General features: G+C 39.8%; 1 protein-coding gene across 1 annotated transcript in view; it reads right to left on the bottom strand.

The window, feature by feature from the left end:
- The window catches only part of LOC137619585 (probable methyltransferase TARBP1), an 83,108-nt gene that overhangs the window by 40,230 nt on the left and 22,618 nt on the right, over positions 1-20,260 (bottom strand). Inside the window, exons 3-5 of the mRNA XM_068349750.1 lie at positions 18,569-18,727; positions 14,484-14,752; positions 1,282-1,507 (exon numbers count right to left, since the gene is read on the bottom strand). Coding sequence (XP_068205851.1) covers positions 1,282-1,507; positions 14,484-14,752; positions 18,569-18,727 — 654 coding nt within the window. The remainder of the gene's footprint in view (positions 1-1,281; positions 1,508-14,483; positions 14,753-18,568; positions 18,728-20,260) is intronic.

Here is a 20,260-nt window from a genome sequence, read left to right as displayed (position 1 = left end):
TCTAACTGATAGACTCACTGCTATTGTATTTACCAGCATACTCAAGTGCTTCAACCTCAACTTAGGTAGGAGATTCAACTTTTATAAGATTATCAAAATTCCCAGATTATGACAAAAGTGCACTAGTCCCACTTGGCTGCTATGATAGCTGAGGAACAAGACCCATGACCTCGGTGGGACGTGATATGGGTTCACAGCTGTAACCCTGTACATTGGCCTATTGGGGGGGGGGAGAGAGAGGTAGCCAGGGACATCAGCCACAACCACGGGCGAAGGCGAAACACGGGGTCGTATTATCTGTCCACCTTGGTTACCGACCTGTCTCATTTGTTTACCTTGGTCATTGGAGACCCAACGCCCCCTTGTACAAAGCTGTGGCATGGGGTCCCAGCCCCAGCAACAGGAAGCTGGTAGACACTTGGGTGCCATCCAAAACCCCTAAGCAAGGTGGTGTCAAAAGAATGAGAAATTCTTATTGTGTTACGATTAACTGCTAGATTGTTTCTTTACTTAACTAGGGCATGTATCTTTCAAAAATAAAGAAAATGGGGTAATTTTCTATGAAATTTTAGGGATAAATGATAAACAGAGCTTCTAGAGAAGAAACAATATGAACATCATGTGAGTATAGGAATAAAAAAATTTTATGATTAAAATTCTATTTTTCTATTTAGACCTTAGTGATGTAGTAACTCCCTTTGAACTGCCCTTCTTCTGGGGAAAATGAAGCCAATCCATATCCCAGCACCCTAAACATGTCATCCAAATAATTTAAAAAAATGCTCAAGCCTAAAATATAGATGGTAAAATTTTCCTTCTTTGTATAGTTTTTGGGGATATTCATACAAACACAATGAAGCCTAAGTAGATAAAAGATTGTGATAAGCTAGAGAAAAAAATTATCAAAATCATAAAAGATTGAAAAAAAGGTAATTGTAAAGTTTGAGAGTTGTGCGCGCAAGTGTGATGTAGCCAAGCATAATGATAGGCACCATACTTAGTCTATAAATTCTTATAATTAGCATGCAAAATGAAGTGATTTGTTCTTAAGTATGCTTTTAAACAAGCAATGACTGCAAATTCTGTGCTAAAATGCATTTTAATAAGTGAAATTTAAGGTCTGGAACATTGATCTAATTCACAATGAGTCTATGGAAAAATTTAATCTTTGTCTAACAAATAAGTTTAGGTATTAGAACAGCTATCAGGAAAAAATAAAGTTTGAGAACCTGGGAACCACTGTAATAAAATAATCAACGCAATACGTATAAGCAATCATACCTGAGAAAGCAATGGCAGTAAAATCATGAACACTTGCAAAAGTCGTGATTTAAACCGATGCTTCTGAGAATTTGCAAAGTCTCTTCGATCACTTGTGTACTGGGAATACATCTGCTTCAAATGCTTATATATAACTCCAGCTAGAGCTCTGTCCTCCTGATTACATTTATCTAGGCTCAAGAAGTAACGAAGGATAATTGCTCGTGCTTGTTGATCAGACTCCATGCTGTAAAATATGACAAATTTTAAAACTAATTTATATTTTTTCTAGTAATGCACATTTGAGCCCTTTGAAATAGGGAATAAGTCTTCAATGGAGCTGGAATGGCTGTTAAATTCATTAACCCTTTTACCCCCAGGGTATTTGGAACTTTCCAACCCTTAACCGCCAGGCATTTTTTTTTTTTCAAGCACATTTTGCAATATATATTTTCTAAATTGCTCTAACAGCCTTAATCTTCATCATGGAGGGGTCAGGTTGGTCTCAATCTTTTGGAAAATGCCTGAAGTTTTTCATAAAGTTATCAAAAATATGCAAAAAAAGAAGTAAATAGCAGTTTTTTGCAAGGACGTACCGGTACGTCCATGGGGGTAAAAGGATGGGTTTTGTGAAACGTACCAGTACGTCCTTTGGGGGTAAAAGGGTTAAATTCATTAATGAGGTAGTTAGCAACAGTTGATAAAGAGAACAAGTAGCCACAACTCTCCACCTGTCAGAAGCACTTTACCTTTGACCTTGTTTCAAGACTGAGAGGGGTGGTTGAGATGGAAAGTTTAACTTTTAAATTATTTTTCAAAATTTATTTCCTCCTAAGCATATACAAACCTTACATCCTTCAATATAAGAAACTCACTGACTGGTTGGTCGGATGTCCCCCTAAAACTGAAAGTGATTGATTCCTTTTATTCGTTGGAAGTGTCAATCTGGCTGGTCTCATATTTAAGCAAAGGCTATGACTAAAACAACATCCTATCCAAAATCCAACCATTGTTCTCTAGTCTTGGGTACTACCATAGCCTTTGTACCATGGTCTTCCACTGTCTTGGGTTAGAGTTCTCTTGCTTGAAGATACACTCGGACATGCTGTTCTGTCTTGCTCTTCCTCTTGTTTTGTTAACATTTTTTTTATAGTTTATGTAACAGATATTTATTTTAATATTGTTACTCTTCTTAAATTTTTATTTCTCTTTCTTTCCTTTCCTCATTGGGCTATTTTCCATGTTGGAGCCCCTGGGCTTATAGCATCCTGCTTTTCTAACTAGGGTTGTAGCTTAGCAAGTAATAATAATATCATAGACTGATAGCACCTGGCTTGTCCAAGAAGATTGGTACGTGGTAAAAGGAGGGATCCCTTCCCTTGAAAGGGATAGAAGTCTGAATAATATACCTTGTGTATGATGATCAATGAGTTGGTATAAATTCAACTACCTATCCTCCCTAATGAGGGAACCTCATTAGGATGGATGGGGGAGATACTTTTCTGGATCCTAAAGAATTGAAACTCAGATGTGTAACTTACCAGTACCATATTTTGTTCCCAAGAGAGGGGGCAGAAAATTAAGGACAAGAGCCAGTCATTCTTCCTTTCATTCCAGAATTTCATCTATACATTACCACAAATAAGATGCTTTCTGTTCTTTTTGGGAGCTAGGCTGGCTACACAACTACTTCAGCAGCCACCATCAAGGGACGGGTGGGTAAAGTATACTCCTGTATATAAAAGGTTGTGAGGGTGATTTGGCATTTCAAAACCCCAGCTAACTGCAAGATTTCTCTTGAAGGATAGGGGAGGGGCCTATACTTTTGACTGGCACCTTGATCCTCTTGCATGCTATACAGATCGTTTCATGAAGCCAAAGAGATTGTGTTCCTCAACACCCCTTTCTTGGTCATGCAACTGTTAAGGGAGATTTGTTGACACTCAGGCTTGAAGTATTGGTCCTCTTAAGATAATACCAGAGCCCTCACGGGACACAAAAGCATCTTCTCTTGGTCACCACCTGAAGATTCAGATAGAGAGGGGATGGAAAAAGTTTTGAACGTGGTGTCGTATACCAACAGGTTCTTGGTTTAGGCCATGAAGCCTGGCACAAAACTAAAGACCTCCTTCCAATTCTTAGTGTAGGAGACTAAATAAGAGAGACCATGCAACTCACCTACTCTCTTTATGGTTTATTTTTCCTTTGCCTACACATACACCGGATATTCTGGCCTATTCTTTACACCTTCTCCTCAATACACCTGAAAATACTTAGATAACCAAAAATTCTTCTTCCCTCAAGGGGTTAACTATTGCACTGTAATTGTTCAGTGGCTACTTTTCACTTGGTAAGTGGTAGAAGAGACTCTTTAGCTAGGGTAAGCAGCTCTTCTAGAAGTCCAAAATCAAACCATTTTTCTCTAGTCTTGGGTAGTGCCATAGCCTCTGTACCATGGCCTTGCACTGTCTTGAGTTAGAGTTCTCTTGCTTGAGGGGACACTCTGGCACACTATTCTCTCTTCATTGTTTATATATGACAGATCTATTTTAAAATTGTTACTGATCTTAAGATATTTCATATTTTTATTCAGTACTTCTTATAGCCTAGATACTTTCTTTATTTCCTTTCATTACTGGGCTATTTTCCCTGTTGGAGCCCTTGAGCTTATAGTATCCTGCTTTTCAACTAGGGTTGTAGCTTAGCAAGTAACAATATTATTATTATTATTATTATTATTATTATTATTATTATTATTACTAGCCAAGCTACAACCCTAGTTGGAAAAGCAAGATGCTATAAGCCCAAGGGCTCCAACAAGGAAAAATAGCCCAGTGAGGAAAGGAAATAAGGAAATAAATAAATGATGAGAACAAATTAACAATAAATCATTCCAAAAACAGAAACATCAAAACAGATGTCATATATAAACTATAAAAAGACTTTATGTCAGTCTGTTCAACATAAAAACATTTGCTGCAATTTTGAACTTTTGAAGTTCTACTGATTCAACTACCCTATTAGAATGATCATTCCACAACTTGGTCACAGCTGGAATGAAACTTCTAGAATACTGTGTAGTATTGAGCCTCATCATGGAAAAGGCCTGGCAATTAGAATTAACTGCATGCCTAGTATTACGAACAGGATGGAATTGTCCAGGAAGATCTGAATGTAGAGGATGGTCAGAGTTATGAAAAATCTCATGCAACATGCATAATGAGCTAATTGAACTAATAATAATAATAATAATAAAGGGATTTTGACGAAGGAAAAATCTATTTCTGGGCGAGAGACCTGTGCCGCCCAGTGAAATACTCCTAGAGCACTATTTCTAAGGAATATAACTGCTATATATTACCAGAGAAAAAAAGCATAGGAATGCCAGGTTGAACCCAGCTCGCTCACCTATATAAGGTGTCGGTATAAAATACTGGGGCGTGATAATTCACAACCAGAGGTCTCGCACTATTTAGATATCTCCTCTTCAAAATCCCCGCCACAGCGAGGTGCCGTTCAACACTACTACCACTAACCCAACCCACGCCAGTGACGTCACTCCTCATAGCACCCAAGGTTTGGGGCCCATGTTGGGAGGGAAGTCAAGGGAGGGTTCACTGGGCGGCACAGGTCTCTCGCCCAGAAATAGATTTTTCCTTCGTCAAAATCCCTTTTCTGGGCTCCGACCTGTGCCGCGCAGTGAAATAGTACCAGAGAAATGGTCCCAAATCTTGGAACAATACCTGAGGAAGTAAAATAAAATCCAAAATAACAGGTAAGAGGATAGCAAGACATAGTTGATTAAGGTTCACTATGTTCAGGAGGAATCACATTCCCTGCTGCCACTGTAGCAAATATAAGGCTTCCAGAGGTTTTAAGCAGTGGCGTTTAAATACTGTTGGAGACTTCCGGCCTATATATTTAGTAAGTCCAGTGAAGTTCATAGTAATTAACTGAGGTAGCTACAGCTCATATATCATGGACGTGAGGGAGTGATGTGGGAATGATTCTAGGTAGCCCGTTAATGAAATGCAGAATCTTCTGTCTGAGTCCTTTCAGGATGATGGTTCTTCACCTTCTCTAATGGGTAAGGGCCCCGAGGACTGAACGGGAGATATGTTTAAGTAGGCTTCCAGAGTGTTTACTGGACATAAAGATGGGTCCTGCGGAAGTGGGACAATCTTCCAGGGGAACCGTCTGTCCTGGGGGTCCTCATTTTCGCTAAAAATCTTTTGTCAGGGGAAAGGAGTACTTCCCCTGACGAGAGAAATTCAATATGACCTGGATCTCTAGACAAGGCTGAAAGTTCTGATATTCTGGCGCCAGAAGTCAGGTTCATTAAGAACAAGGATTTCCTAACCAATGGAATATAATGGCAAGTCTCGTTAAGAGTGTCTGAAGCCAACTTAAGTACGTCATTCAGAAACCAGGAAACTGAGCTAGGGTGAGTTGATGGTTTCAATCTGGCGCAGGTTCTCGGGATGGATGAGAAGTATGAATCTGTAAGGGCAATATTAAAGCCAATTGTAAAACCTTCAAGGCTGACTTAATTTGTGGTAATAGTACAAGTCGTTAAGTCTGATTCAAATAAAATTCTGAAGAAGGTTACTGTCAGATTCATAGTCATCGTCTCAACCTTTGAGTCCCTTAAAAACTGGCAAGTTTCATAACAGCCGAATCATACTGTCGAAGGGTGGATCCCCTCTTATCTGATTCTAAAAATAACGTATTTGAGGATCAATATCTGCACCTCTTGAGCTGCAAATTTCATAAAGTCCAGAAAGGTAGGGCATTCTGAATTTGAGGAAGCTAACACACAGCGAGTTGTACTGCTTGTGTTAGTATTGGATTGGGGATCTGTCGAGGTGGAGACCCAGTTCCACCAGAAGGGGAAACCCGTTGTGCTTGGGCCAGATGGGGACTACTAGAGCAACTTGGCCTTTGAAAGTCCTGAACTTGTCTAACACTTTCATCGACAGATTTATTGGTGGGAATAGGTAAATTCTCTCCCAAGTGTTCCAGACTAATGATAGTGCGTCTGTGGCGTAAGCCTGAGGATCCGGGCTGGGAGCTACGTAGCACTCCAGTTGTAGTTGGACTTTGTTGCAAACAGATCTATCTGGAGATCCGGAACCTGAGAAAGAATCCAACTGAAGGACATTGGGTCTAGTGACCACTCCGACTCCAGCGGAGTTGTCCTCGAAAGTGCGTCCGCCACTATCTATCTAGAAGAAACCTGATATGTTGGTTTTTGGCTGGAGCCGGTTGCTTAAGGTCAAAAATACCGCCATGGCCTCTAAAACATTGATATGAAGTTGGCGGAATATTGTCGACCATAGTCCCAGGACTTTCGTGTACTGAGAGTATCCCCCCCCCCCCCCCCCCCCCCCGCCTGTTAGGGAGGCGTCTGTGTAAATGACGAGCTTGGGGGTGGATATTGTAAGGAAACGGATTTGCCAGATTTTGACCTTTGTCCATGGTTGAAGTCTTTTCTTCAGAATTGGTTGGAGTCGAGCCCTTTGTCTCGATATTACTCGTTTTCCTGGAGCACCATACTCGGCTTATATCTTTCAGTCTGGCCTTCAGTAGTATATCTGTTACTGAGGCAAACTGGAGGGCACCCAGGATTCTCTCTTGATTTCTTCTGGAAGACAATTTGTCTTTGAGAAAACGTATTGTGTTTTGCTATATCGTTCCTCTTGGCTGTTGGGAGACAGAGTGTGGGAGCATAGAACCCATTGAATCCTAACCATGAAACTTGTCCTCAGGACCAAACGAGATTTCTCGAAGTTGATTTGGAACCAAAACTGTTGTAAGAGATTATCACTCTGTAGTTGCTGTGAGGCAGTTTGCCTAGTTGAAGCCTAGAAACGGACGAAAATGCCTTGCTTTCAGAACATGATAGCAAACGTCTGCAAGATCCATAGGGGAGGTGACGGCCCCACAGAGAAGCAAGGTCCGCACCTGAGAGATGGTCAGCATGTGAAACTTGTCGCATTAAATGTAAGAATTCAGAAGCGACAGGTCTAGGATTACTCTTCGCTATTCTGAGTCTTTCTTTGGCCCGCTGAACAAGTGATCCTGAAATTACAAACGATTTACTTTCTTTATTGCTTCCTTTTGCAATAAATCGTTTTCATATAAGACTAGCTCTTCCGTTGGATGTTGATGAAAACTGGTTGGTGGAGGGGGCCATTCTATCCAACTCCACCCCAGACCTTTGGAAATTATACTGAAAGCCCAAATGTTGAACGTTCAACGGTTCCGGAAGATGTAAAGTCCTACCCCTACCTGAGAACTCCCAATGATTTGCTGCGGATTTACCTCCTCGGCCTCGAGAGTAGCTGTTGCGAAAAGTTCCTCTCGAGCTAGCGCCTCTGGGGCGCTGGTAACCCTGGAAAGCACCCTGAGTTTCAAAGGTGGGCCTAAGGGCTGGGGAAGTAGCATAGGAGGTAGTTGCTACTTGGGACTGAGGAACCAGCACGTATTGCTGTTGGGGTTGACCCTTCGAAGTGAAAGGTCGACTCCCTTGTGCCACCGGGATGGTTTGAACCACCTGTTGGGACTGCCGGTTTGGAAGGAATGGAAAGATCTCAGACTCTTTCTACCTCGAGATTGGTTGCTGGCCGGTTCGAACTTGTGCTTGGGGACTAAGCCCATCGAACCTTGAGGCTCTGATTGACCCTAGCAGCTCCAGACTGGGGCTTTAATGAGCTTGTTAGGCTCATGTCTGATAGTGGCCTCAGACAAGACATGCCTACAGCAACGACGTCTGGCCGCAAAGAAGTCGTAGGAATCAGACAGTAAGGTTTGAAGTAATGACTTCGTCAAGACCTTAAAAGGTGGTTCTTCTTCATACATTAAAGAGGTCTTTTCTGCCATTGTAGCCGAGTTGATATGTCTACTCAGGCGCATACAGGCTTCGAGCTCGAGGCATATCAGAGATTCCGGAAGCCTGGGTAGCCACTCACTGAACTGAATGGGAGCACAGTCAGCGCTTAATTTACTCGATGTGAAGGTCGCCGGGGCGTTAGTCCAGCAATCGTGATCCCCCAGGGACAGGAGGGAGGTCGGATGCGTTTCCTTCAGCTGCGGTAACGGCTTGTCCTCGTTTATTGCCTGCTGAGCAAGGTCCGATATCTTAGTGACACACGGAGTAGGGGTTTACTCCTCCACTAGAAACATCGTGTACGGGCTCTTGTGAGGTGTTAACGTAGTGTTAACACACTCCCACTCGTTTAAGGGCCGGACCCAGGTGGACTGAGCCTGCCCCTTTGGGTACATTTTGGTTTCTTTGGGGACCTTGTCAAACCTTACGAGTGTCTCCTCGGTAAGGCATGCGAAACCAGAGAGAGGGAACTGTAGACCCGGCGGGTAGAATTCAAAATCTTCTACAGTCCGGGTGCCAAACCCTTCGATGGTTAACATACCATCTTTGAAGGGAGAGCGCAAGGCCCCCTTCCACGGATTGCTTTCGACGAATTCCGGGAGCTTAGAGGCATCCGGGATGATATATTGTGCTGTTGAGGTAGCCCATAACAAATGAGACCCTGTAAGAGGCTATCTGGTTTAGCACTCTCTCTTCCCCCTAATGGGCAATAATTCCATTCAATTGTCAAGTTCACAGAGGCACCAGGAATCTTCCATCCTATAATTCGTGGTGACTCGGTATGTGACACGAGGTTTGAGCCAGTGAGCTACAGAGGTCCGTAATTTATATATATATGTATATATATGGATAAATATCAGCACAACATCGTGTTCAAATAGAAATAAATTTCTACCTCATCCCTGGGATCGGTCGCCGGCCTCTTCTAATGAAAGGTCAGGTTGAAACTAACCATGCCACGAGAGGCCATGCATCAATCTGGAAAGGGTTGCCGGATCGAAGGGAGCCTCCGGGGTCGTAGGTTTCAGGCCGGGCTTCGCTCTCGACCCAAGAGAAGTCTTAACTGGTTTGATGATTTGGAAGACCTGTGAGTCTTTGGTAGGGCTGGCAGGTAGCTTTAACTTTAGGGACAACGGGACGTGGCCCGACATCAGCCACGTGCTTCCTTGAAAACCCTAAAAGGAAGAGACACAGGGTCTCTTTGCCCTGACACTCCAGGCAAACCCGCCAACCCAGATCTAAAGAGTCGCCAAGGGAAGAGACTGCGAGCTCCGAAAGAGGGTATATCGTTACTAATGAACAAGGTAACTCCGTTGGGAATGTAAAATAAATAGATCGAGAATAAATGTTTAAATCGATCAATCACAAAGGAAATAAAATGAAAATCCCAAAATAATATATCCGAAGTTATAATTATAGATAGTAACGACAGGGGCACCTACAGTGTCCCATAGTAGGGTAGTAACCCAAAAAGATCCGGGTGTTCCGAATTCTTAAAATAGACCGGTATGAAACCGGGACAAAAGGCTATGAACAAAATTTCGGACCGGTATAATAACCGGGGAGAAAACTTTCATAAATTAACTGACATTGTCAAAATAATTCCATAAAAGGTGAAGATTATCAATGAAATAATATTGTCATAGCGCGAAATATACTATCCCGTCGGTACTGGGGAAGTATAGAATAACATAAAGATACATAAGTATCCCATAGCAGGTCAGGAACCTAAAGAGATCCGGATGCTCCGAATTCTTGAATTAGACCAATATGAAATCGGGACAAAAGACTATGAACAAAATTCAGATCGGTACAGTAACCGGGGAAAAACTTATCATAAATTAACTGACTTTGTTAAAACAATTCCATAATAAGTTAAGGTTATCAATGAAAAAATATTGTCATAGCGAGAAATATACTATCCCGTTACTACTTGGGAAGTATAGAATAAAATAAAGATACGTGAGTGTCCCATAATAGGTTAGTAACCTAAAAGGATCCGGGTGTTCCGGGTTCTTAAAGTAGACCGATATGAAACCGGGACAAAAGGCTATGAACAACTCTAGGACCGGTTTAGTAACCGGGGAAAAACTTATAAATAAACTGACATTGTTAAAACAATCCCGTAATAAGTTAAGGTTATCAATGAAATAATATTGTCATAGCTTGAAATACACTATCCCGTCGCTACTTGGGAAGTATAGAATAAAATACAGATACGTGAGTATCCCATAATAGGTTAATAACCTAAAAAGATCCGGGTGTTCCGGATTCTTAAAATAGACCGATATGAAATCGGGACAAAAGGCTATGAACAAAATTTCGAACCGGTATAGTAACCGGGGAAAAAATTATAAAAATTAACAGACATTGTTGAAACAATTCCGTAATAAGTTAAGATTATCAATGAAATAATATTGTCATAGCGAGGAATATACCATCCCGTCATTACCAGGGAGGTATAAAATAAAAAGGGATGAAAAAGGATGCAAAAAACAGTGATGAATAAATATAATCAAAACTAGTTCCGGGGCCGGGGAACAGGGTTGGTAAAGTAAACTTAAAGTAACTTAAAGTAAACTTAAAGTAACCGAAGATACATCCTTAAAATACATAAATAGAAAACTCCAGTTATGATCTAAAACTAATGTCTGTAATTGAATAGGGCTCCCGGAGGGAGGATATTAATCAAAACTGTGTCAGTGTCAACAGATCTTGTATTTAAGAGCCCGAAGGCTCCGATGTCTGATGACGATGGGTACCACGGGAGAGCGCGGGGGGAGCCAATGGAACCCCCACTACCCAACCGGAGGTACCGGGACGAAGGTAATGATTCATGTAGAATATAATATAATGATATGGGATATTAATAAGTCCTATGCGGACGATAATAGCAGGAGGTACCGTAGGTGGGGACACTCCTAATATAAGTGCTCATTCTTACAACCATAGCTAAAAGCAAAATTTACACCAAGGTGCAGTCATACCGACTAATCACGTGTGATAGTCCCCGGTGGTCCCGGCCCTCCCCCTCCCCCGACCGATGGCCAATCGGGGCGACGGGAGGGGGGGAGACGAAACCGCCCGGTATGAATGAATGAGACTAAGTCACACCCCGTGGGTACACTCAGTCCTCAATATGTCGGAACGTTGAGGGAAGACTGAGGAACAAGCATACTTGACCCGTATGTCATAACCAACAACCATCGAGTGAGAGGATGGGTGTACACTGGAGGAGGGGGGGATGGAATAGCCTCCCCAACCTGTGGGGAGGGGGTTATGGTACCGGGGAATCACCAGTGCGTAGTGGTAGACAGGGCTACCAACTGGAGATCCCCTCAACATGACATGAAAATCCCAAAAATATGATCATAACGGAGTAAAGCAATAAATATAATATCAATGCACAAATACATAAAAAAAAATTAATGAATTAAAAGCGAAATCACGTAAGTAAGGTTAGGCATGCAGAAATAATATGGCGAGAGAGGGACTCGGGCGAGTGGTAAGGGAGGAGCATGACGCCATCAGCAGATGGAAAGCAGGGGTACCAACCTAGTTACTGAAGCGGTAGATCGAACAGTAAAAACAACAAAATACGCGAGAGTCCCACTCGAACCAAATGTAAAACTAGGTGGAGCGTAATAAAACTAAAAGGTTTAATAATAATAAGTGAGATGGTCGTCTTCCTAGAACTAGCGAAACAATCTCAAAGGTGACGCAATCCACCAACATGCACGAATGCAGGCATACCAACATAACCTACTCCTTGATGAAACGCTAACACTGATATCATAGGATAACTTAAAATTAATGCTAGATGAAAGCATAAAGATGGTGTACTATATAAATGTAAGGAAAAAACTCCTAAAAGTTCGAACAAAAATTAATGACGGACGAACTAACGAGAAAAAGGGCAGAGCCGAACCATGAACGGTAAGAACGGGGACGCCGTTCATATATAAACACTTCTCAATTAATAAAAACAGAGGTTACACTGCCCAATCTCGCTAAAACTCATGGATAAAGTACTTAACTTCGATGGGGTATCATGGGAATCGGCCATCGATTATAAAATAATGATAAATCCAAGGGTAAACACAAGAAAAAAACATGTTGGACTTAATAACAACAAGTGCTATAAAGGAGTGTCGTCACTGGCGTGGGTTGGGTTAGTGGTAGTAGTGTTGAACGGCACCTCGCTGTGGCGGGGATTTTGAAGAGGAGATATCTAAATAGTGCGAGACCTCTGGTTGTGAATTATCACGCCCCAGTATTTTATACCGACACCTTATATAGGTGAGCGAGCTGGGTTCAACCTGGCATTCTTATGCTTTTTTTCTCTGGTAATATATAGCAGTTATATTCCTTAGAAATAGTGCTCTAGGAGTATTTCACTGCGCGGCACAGGTCGGAGCCCAGAAATAATAATAATAATAATAATAACAACGATAATAATAATAATAATAATAATAATAACAATAATAATAGTAATAATAATAATAATAGTTTGTGTCTGTGGTAAAGTGGCTCATTAAACATTTCATAAAATTTGAATCCTCTCAAAATCCACTTTTGCTACGGAAAAAAATATATTATTTTGAAATTATTTCATGTGAGTAAAGTCCACAACAGAACTAAACAGCAATAAAGTAAATGAAGTTTTTGTTTGTTGAGGACAGGACCAGATTGTACCTGTGTGGACTGTTCTTTTCGGTACGTGATAATCCGTACTTGGAGTTTGCATTAAATCTTCCTGATTCAGAACTGATATAATGCCTTGAAAGTCAGAGTACAGATGTATACAAAAAAGTAATTGATAGTGTTGTCAATAAACTGAATTCCACTTCGAAGGTGTTTATAAATTTACCATATAGAGTAACACTGCAGAAAGGCAGTGATAAGGGTTTTGAGTTATCAGTGGAATAATTTCATTATATATCTTTGTACATTAAACCCAGAATACTAACATTCATGTATGAGTGCATTATTGACATATAAGCTAAATCCTAATTGTAGTTGTATGCCAAATGAGTTGGTACCCTTCATTTCTTTTTTCCCATTATAGGACATTACTCAATTTTCATAAATATTGCTTTAAACAATTGTAAACTAAATTATTTTCCTATTATTTCTTTTCCGAACATAAGTTTACCATGCTCTTCAACCAGTCAGTTAACTGCAATTTGAAAGGTACAGTAGTCTAAACGGAATCTTACCTGAGATTCAAGCTGTTTAATGCTTAATTTAGTATTTAATTCAGAAAAATTCTAACCTGAAAATCTCAACAAGCCATTGGGTCCCCTTCCCCAGGATCATAACTAAGGGTGGTGCCAAGACAGTACATGGGTACTGATGGAGCCATATGCCTAAACATAGTGTAGCTGAGTTATGGTTGACCTCCAGAACAGTCCGACTGCATGCTTTATCCGTCCACAGCCTGTTAAACCAGTACATCGTGCGAATGAGTTGGAAGACCTTGGTGTCTGGGAAACTCTTGGGCATGGGAGGATCCCATGCCCTAAAACAGTTTCTGAGAGTAGGAAGATCTAGGTCAAGAAATAGTTATGGCCCATCAGAAGATCTCATTTAAGATTTCTGGTCTGGTAGCAGTGTGAAGGAACAAGTAACAGGTGACGTGTACCAGTTCTCTGCCGACTGGAGAGCAACGATCACATGAAAAATGAGTAAATCCCTATCCCTGTGGTTCCCAATCACATGATTTCCAATCTCAGCTACCGATTGTATGGTTCCCAAGAACAGCTACTGATCATATGATTTCCAATCATGGCTACCTATTGTATGGTTTCCGATTGCAGCATGCAGTTGTTCCTCTACGAAAAGATCACCATGGAGTACAAATGTGAGGAGACTTGTCTTGCTGGAAGAAAACATAATTGGAATGTTCCTGTGAAAAAGAAAAACCTTGGTACACGTGAAGAGATCTTACAGCCCGTATGTTATCGTATTCCTCGTAATCTTCATACTCTGTACAAGCAGTGTTCCTACCTGCCAACAACCAGTCCCTACTATTCTTTTATTTAAACTTAAATGGCCGATCCAACTTAGCTCATACTCCTCTCGAAGGTTGAAAGTTTACAATACGTATAGGAACAAATGACCTTAAACTTACTAAAACTAATTTAGTACCTTAAACTTCTAAGCATAAAATTAGCTCACTACATTATCTGAAAAATTCAATCATGGTTATTTAAGTAAACGGAGTCTTAAAATTACGTACAATACAATACATGAGTAAAAATAAGTAAAATACACAAGTCCCTTCAGTAATATACACAATGAAATTTACAAGAAAAAATGGAAGCATACATACGGTTCTACCAATAAGTTGGTGCTGTACATAGCTGGGCAATTCCTTATGTATGTTATTGTATCCCTTATAATCTTCTCCTGCTTACGATGTACTGTTCCAAATCTTGCTAGTATTAGGAGGATATCAATTACCTTCTCAGAACCACCACCATCAAAGCCTGCATTTAAGTTTTCACTATCAATCTTGGATAAATTGAGAACTAGACTCCTAGCCATATGACTTGCAATACCTTGGACCCCCTCTGCAGCAACCAGCATGTTTTGTGATATCTGTTGAAATATTAAACATTAATCTTGAAAGTTATCAAATCAAGCCAAACAGTACAAGGAGATAGTTATTGTAATTGGTTTTCCAATTCCCCATCAAAAAACTTTTAATCATTTACATTTCCAAACAGACAAAGCTTCACAACACATAAAACTATTTTCCTGCTATGACAGAGTACTTATGTCTTTTATTATAAACAAACATGGTAAAACCTCCTCAACCACTAATTCAACTATATGCTGTTGAACTACTGAAACCATTATGAAAAATATATAGTGAAAATCCACTTACATGCATCCACTATACTGGGAAGCCCTGGGCAAAATTTTTAAATCACATAACATTATATCACTACTCAGTAGAGTAGGCCACTGTAAAGGCATGCTTCCTAAACATGTTTCAAGTAAAAGGAATACTAGCCCAAAGACTTAAATATTTCTCACATTCTTCGCTCTTATCAATTTGCTTTACTTTGTCTTTTTACTTCTGTTATTCATCTATTTCATACTGTTAACTTCCATCTACATTTATTCCTTAATGTATACAGTCAGTTATTGATCTTTGGAGAATCAATTTGTTTCAATAATCAAAATATTTAGATCAAACTGCTTCAAAATGCAACCTTTTCCACACACTCCCGCTTCATGCTCCCACGTCGCATCCTTCCCTGCACAACACCACTTCACTGCCTCACTCTGTCTCAGGCTTTCTGCATCCATTGTCGCGTATGCATCTCCAATTACTTTAGTGTTTGTTAGCACCCATAGTACTCTTTCTTTGTCATAGCCCCTCAGAGAGCATCATCATTGTCTCAAGATAGCTCTAAGTGGCAGAAGGTGATGACTTTTGAACAGAAGGTAGAGCTACTTGATAAGTGCAAGGAAGGGTTGTCTTATGCAGCACTAGAATGACTTCATGGGCTGGAATAGAGTAACTTGAAGTACATGGAGAAAATACAAAGATTCATGCTGCCGTGATGGAAAGTGTCCCATGCAGCGCAAAGAATGTCTCAAAGGTGAGGGATAAGATCAGGATTCAAATGGAAATTCCATTGTTTGTGCAGATCGAGGATCAGCATCACAAAGGAGTGTACAGTAGTACTATTTATTCATGTTTAAAGAAAGCAAAGTTTTTGTTTTTCCTTTTCCCGAAGGTTGAATAACAGCTGATATGTCTTTCAAAACAAGGAAGGGCTGGTTTGAGAAGTTCAAGCAGCAGTTTTCATTTATGAATGTTCAAATGACTGGGGAATCAGGCTTTATGAACCATGCGGCAGCAAAAGATTTTCCTGGAGAGCTTCTTGAAATCTCTAATGATAAGGGGTCCAAACCGATACAAGTTTAAAATGTGGAAGAAACTGGTAACTTTATGTACTGCCCATGTATTGAAAATATTTCAACAGTGATGTGAAATTTTTACTTGTATGTATAATATACTTCAGTAATAAAGTAAAAACTTTATTACTGAAGTGTTCAATACATACGCTTAACATAACTATACAGTAAATGTAATTAATGTATTATAGGTACTGATGAATTTCCATAATGCACCACTTTCATTTCCATCCTGTACCCTGCGAGGAGGATGGGGGAGATACCTTTATATATACTTATACAGAAAAGATGCTCAGTACTAAAGCTTACCTGCATCCACGTCCGATCCAGCAAATAATGGTCTAACTGCTGCCCCTACGACTTGTCCCTGGTCACTGAGCTTGTCAGTGATTACATTCCTTTTGCCCAAAATGAACCTTGCTGTCAAATACATTTAGTTGTCTAACACCCATGAGTGTGCCTGCTTCCCCAACTTGCATAGGTGCTGTGTAACAAGTGTTGTTGCTTATCAACGCTACCAAGGGGCCTAACAAACACTGTTGAAAAGACTTGCAGTGCCAAAAGAGCTGCCTTCACTTCAAACAGCTTAATGTGCAGGCATTTCTCTATCAAACCACCACAGTGGTCTTCTGATTCCTGAGGTGTGAACCCCATCCCTCCTTTGATGCCTACACGAAGAGAAGTAGTACTTAAGGAGAACACGCCTGAGGTGGGCACTTGTCAAGGTTTGTGTTGTTTAGACACCAAAATAGATCATTCCATGCACTTTGCTCCACCAGAACCAGATGATGAGGAGTATTGTTGGCAGCTAACTAACATCTCTTTAGGTACTTCACTGGAGGGATCTCTTATAAAAAACACATAAGGAACAAGCTTCTCCAATGATTTGAGATGTCCAAGCAGCTGTTGCCACTGTTACATCGGTAGTTCTTGTAGAGGAAGTAATGGTTGCGCTCCTTTTCTGAGTCTGCTGATGCAGTTATCTGATGGGAAGAACTTTGCTCCTGTCATTTTGATGAGCCTTCCAAGATACTACATCCTCTTCCTGGAGGTAAATTGTGGCTTCTCCCAATCTACCATGATCCCAGGTTGTGGCCAAAAGCAAGGAGCTTGTCTCAATGCTGAAGCAGTTGCTTCTGAGAGGATGACAGGATCATCCAGTCATCCAGGTATGGAAGGAGACAGATGCTGTTGGCATGAGCCCAAGCTTACACAAGAGTGAACAACTGAGTGAACATATGAGGGGATGGCCAGTCCATAGCATATGACCTCAAACTGGGAAACCTTCCCGTCAAGGTACTTTCATGGTAACTCAAAAATAACAATCATATGAAGAACTTGAATAAAGTTCTTATTGTTTGGTTTTGGTTTTAAATCATGTGGTTTCTGATCGTTTGGTTCCCCCATCATATGATTCCAGATCGCATGGTTACCAACTACAGCACATGGAAGATCACATGAAAAACAATGATTAAGGAGAACAAGTGCGAGAAATTCTGTCTTGAGGGGAGAGAACGCCCCATGAAGTAGAAGACAACTGAGCTTTGGTTTGAGAGATCGAAAAGACCAAACCAAATCCCAAGGACATGTGAAGTAAAAATCTTGGGAAGTCTCGCTTTCAACACATAAGCTAACATTGAACAATAGCCTTTAATACATGGGTAACAATGGAATTGGTGGAAATAAGGTTCTCAGGATTGAAGGTGTTCCAATCCCCCGACTGAATGGAAGATAGTGGCTGGAAGTAAACAAGTGGTATCTGTCACCAGATAAATTTCAGCATTGGAGATGTAGTGACAGGTTCAGGAGAGCCTGAACCTATGGGTCTCCCTTATGCACATGTTAATATAATAGTCTTAGAGTAAGGGAGACAATATTTCTTTGGTGTTTTCTGTCATACTGGATTCCCTGTGGCATCCTTTTACAATTCATTGGAGACCACACACCACAATAAGCCCAAATAATAACCTTAAAAACAAACTCATGACTTATCAAACATGAGACAATGGCATCCTCATAGGTGATACCAATCATGGTACTCTACAACATTCCTTTGGACTCTGATACATCAAATCATTTTCTGCATTTTATTTTTTCATCTATTTTTTTAATCTTATTCTGATTGATTGTCAAGATTTTTAACTTTACTAAGCTCTAATTTTTACCCCAAATATAATTCAAATAGTTATTTTGAGGTAGACTTACCAAATAATTGACTCACTGGTTGCAAGAAACTAATTTGTAACAATAATAATAACAATAATAATAATAAAAATAATAATAATAATAATAATATGAATATGAATAGGAATAATATGAATAAAGAGACTAAGGATATACAGTAGCTGAATAAACTAAAGTTGAATATTTGTAAACAACAACAAAATTACATATCCTAGATTGTAAGTTATTTTTCCAAGAATCAATTATTTATAAAATACTGTACTAAATTTAATAACTAAATGAAGATGAATGTATTTATACCTTATCGATAGTATCAACATATTCTGGGTTTGTTAAAATTTTATGGTGGAAGAGTAAATCCGAGAAGCACTGTATCAAGGAATGATAGAGATCGCAGCATTTCTTGAATTCAGATGATGCCTTCCACAACAGCTCTACAACATCCTGCCACATGAGTTCCTAGAAAATCAGATACTAACATAAATATTGGGTATCCTAGGGATAGGTTCAAGGCGCCTTGAGATTTTTTTTTAGCATACTGTAATTAAAGTGCAGTACTCAAAATTACTATTCTATATGTCACAAACTGGCAATGAAACCAATAATAACATAAAAACCCATATTTTATTTCACAAATAAAAGCAATTGCTTTATCAAACCGTATTTCAATATTGTACAACATTTTTCATTGTTGGAAAAAACAAGGCATGTCTATAAAGATGATCTTCCTTTCAGTTGGTACAAGATACCCCTTAAGTGAAGTTTAATTCTCAAATTAGTGAGTCTTTTGAGTCTTTTCTCACCTGAAGGGGAGGGGAACCTTGATGTAAGACAATGGATTGCGCAGATGAAACTAAAAATGCAATATAATGTATAATTGAGGCTAGAAAGGCAAGAATTTGGGTTAATTGATAAATTTTCATTATTTTCCCTTCTCTTGTGTTATCATTTTCAAAATTCTTTCCTCCTGAGATTTGGTTTGTATAGACACACAGTATATAATTTATTCAACAGAAAAAATAAATCAAATATGACTTGGAAATTATCCATATACAATGTAAATAAAGGTAGAGGAGTATATAGGTTCAAGTTTGTCCTACAATTCCACAAGCTCCATTATTGTTATTGCTATTATCACTATCACTATATTACAAGTTTTGAAGTACTGTATTTGTATTTTTCCTAACCATACAAACCCAAGTCCTTTATTAGGAATGACATCGGCGAAGCTGAAATGGCCGTTAGACTTTTAACATGGCGAGGGAAAGTTCTGCCTACTCGACAGATAGAACAACTTTCACTGTGACCTTTGACTTAAATGCTTGCAAGGTGGTTTAGATGGGCTGTGTAACTTGAAGGTCTCAGGTTTGTATGGTTATGTAAAATACAAATTATTTTAAAATTTGTGATTTGTTCCTTTACGTAATACAAACAATCGACCTTTAATAGGAGAATTATCTTAAGGAGTTACGAAGACCAGATGACCAAAACTGGCTTGGTTAACTGACCCTGGAAATGTCAAAGGAGTGAAAGACCTGACTTGTGTCAACCCCTTAACTTCCCAAGCATAGGGTAACAAGAGTTAGGATATTATTATTATCATTATTACTTGCTAAGCTACAACCCAAGTTGGAAAAGGAGAATACTATAAGCCCACGGACCCCAACAGAAAAATAGCCCAGTGAGGAGAGGAAGCAAGGAAAAATAAAATATTTTAAGAACAGTAACATTACCATAAATAATAAGTCGATGAAGAATCTGAAGGATATATTGACCTGTGTAAAGGCATTATATAATCTATGAATTTGTAAACAACAGGTTCATTGTCTGCCTTGCTTGAAGGATGGGGGAAATATGTTATTTTTATTAGTAAAATAAATTTTTGAATATACTTACCCGATAATCATGTAGCTGTCAACTCCGTTGCCCGACAGAATTCTATGGAGGGATACGCCAGCTATCACAATACTAGAAGGGGGTGTACTTACCAGC

Source organism: Palaemon carinicauda, chromosome 26 (genome assembly GCF_036898095.1).
Source record: "Palaemon carinicauda isolate YSFRI2023 chromosome 26, ASM3689809v2, whole genome shotgun sequence".
NCBI lineage: Eukaryota > Metazoa > Arthropoda > Malacostraca > Decapoda > Palaemonidae > Palaemon > Palaemon carinicauda.
This window is presented reverse-complemented; position numbering and strand designations above follow the sequence as displayed.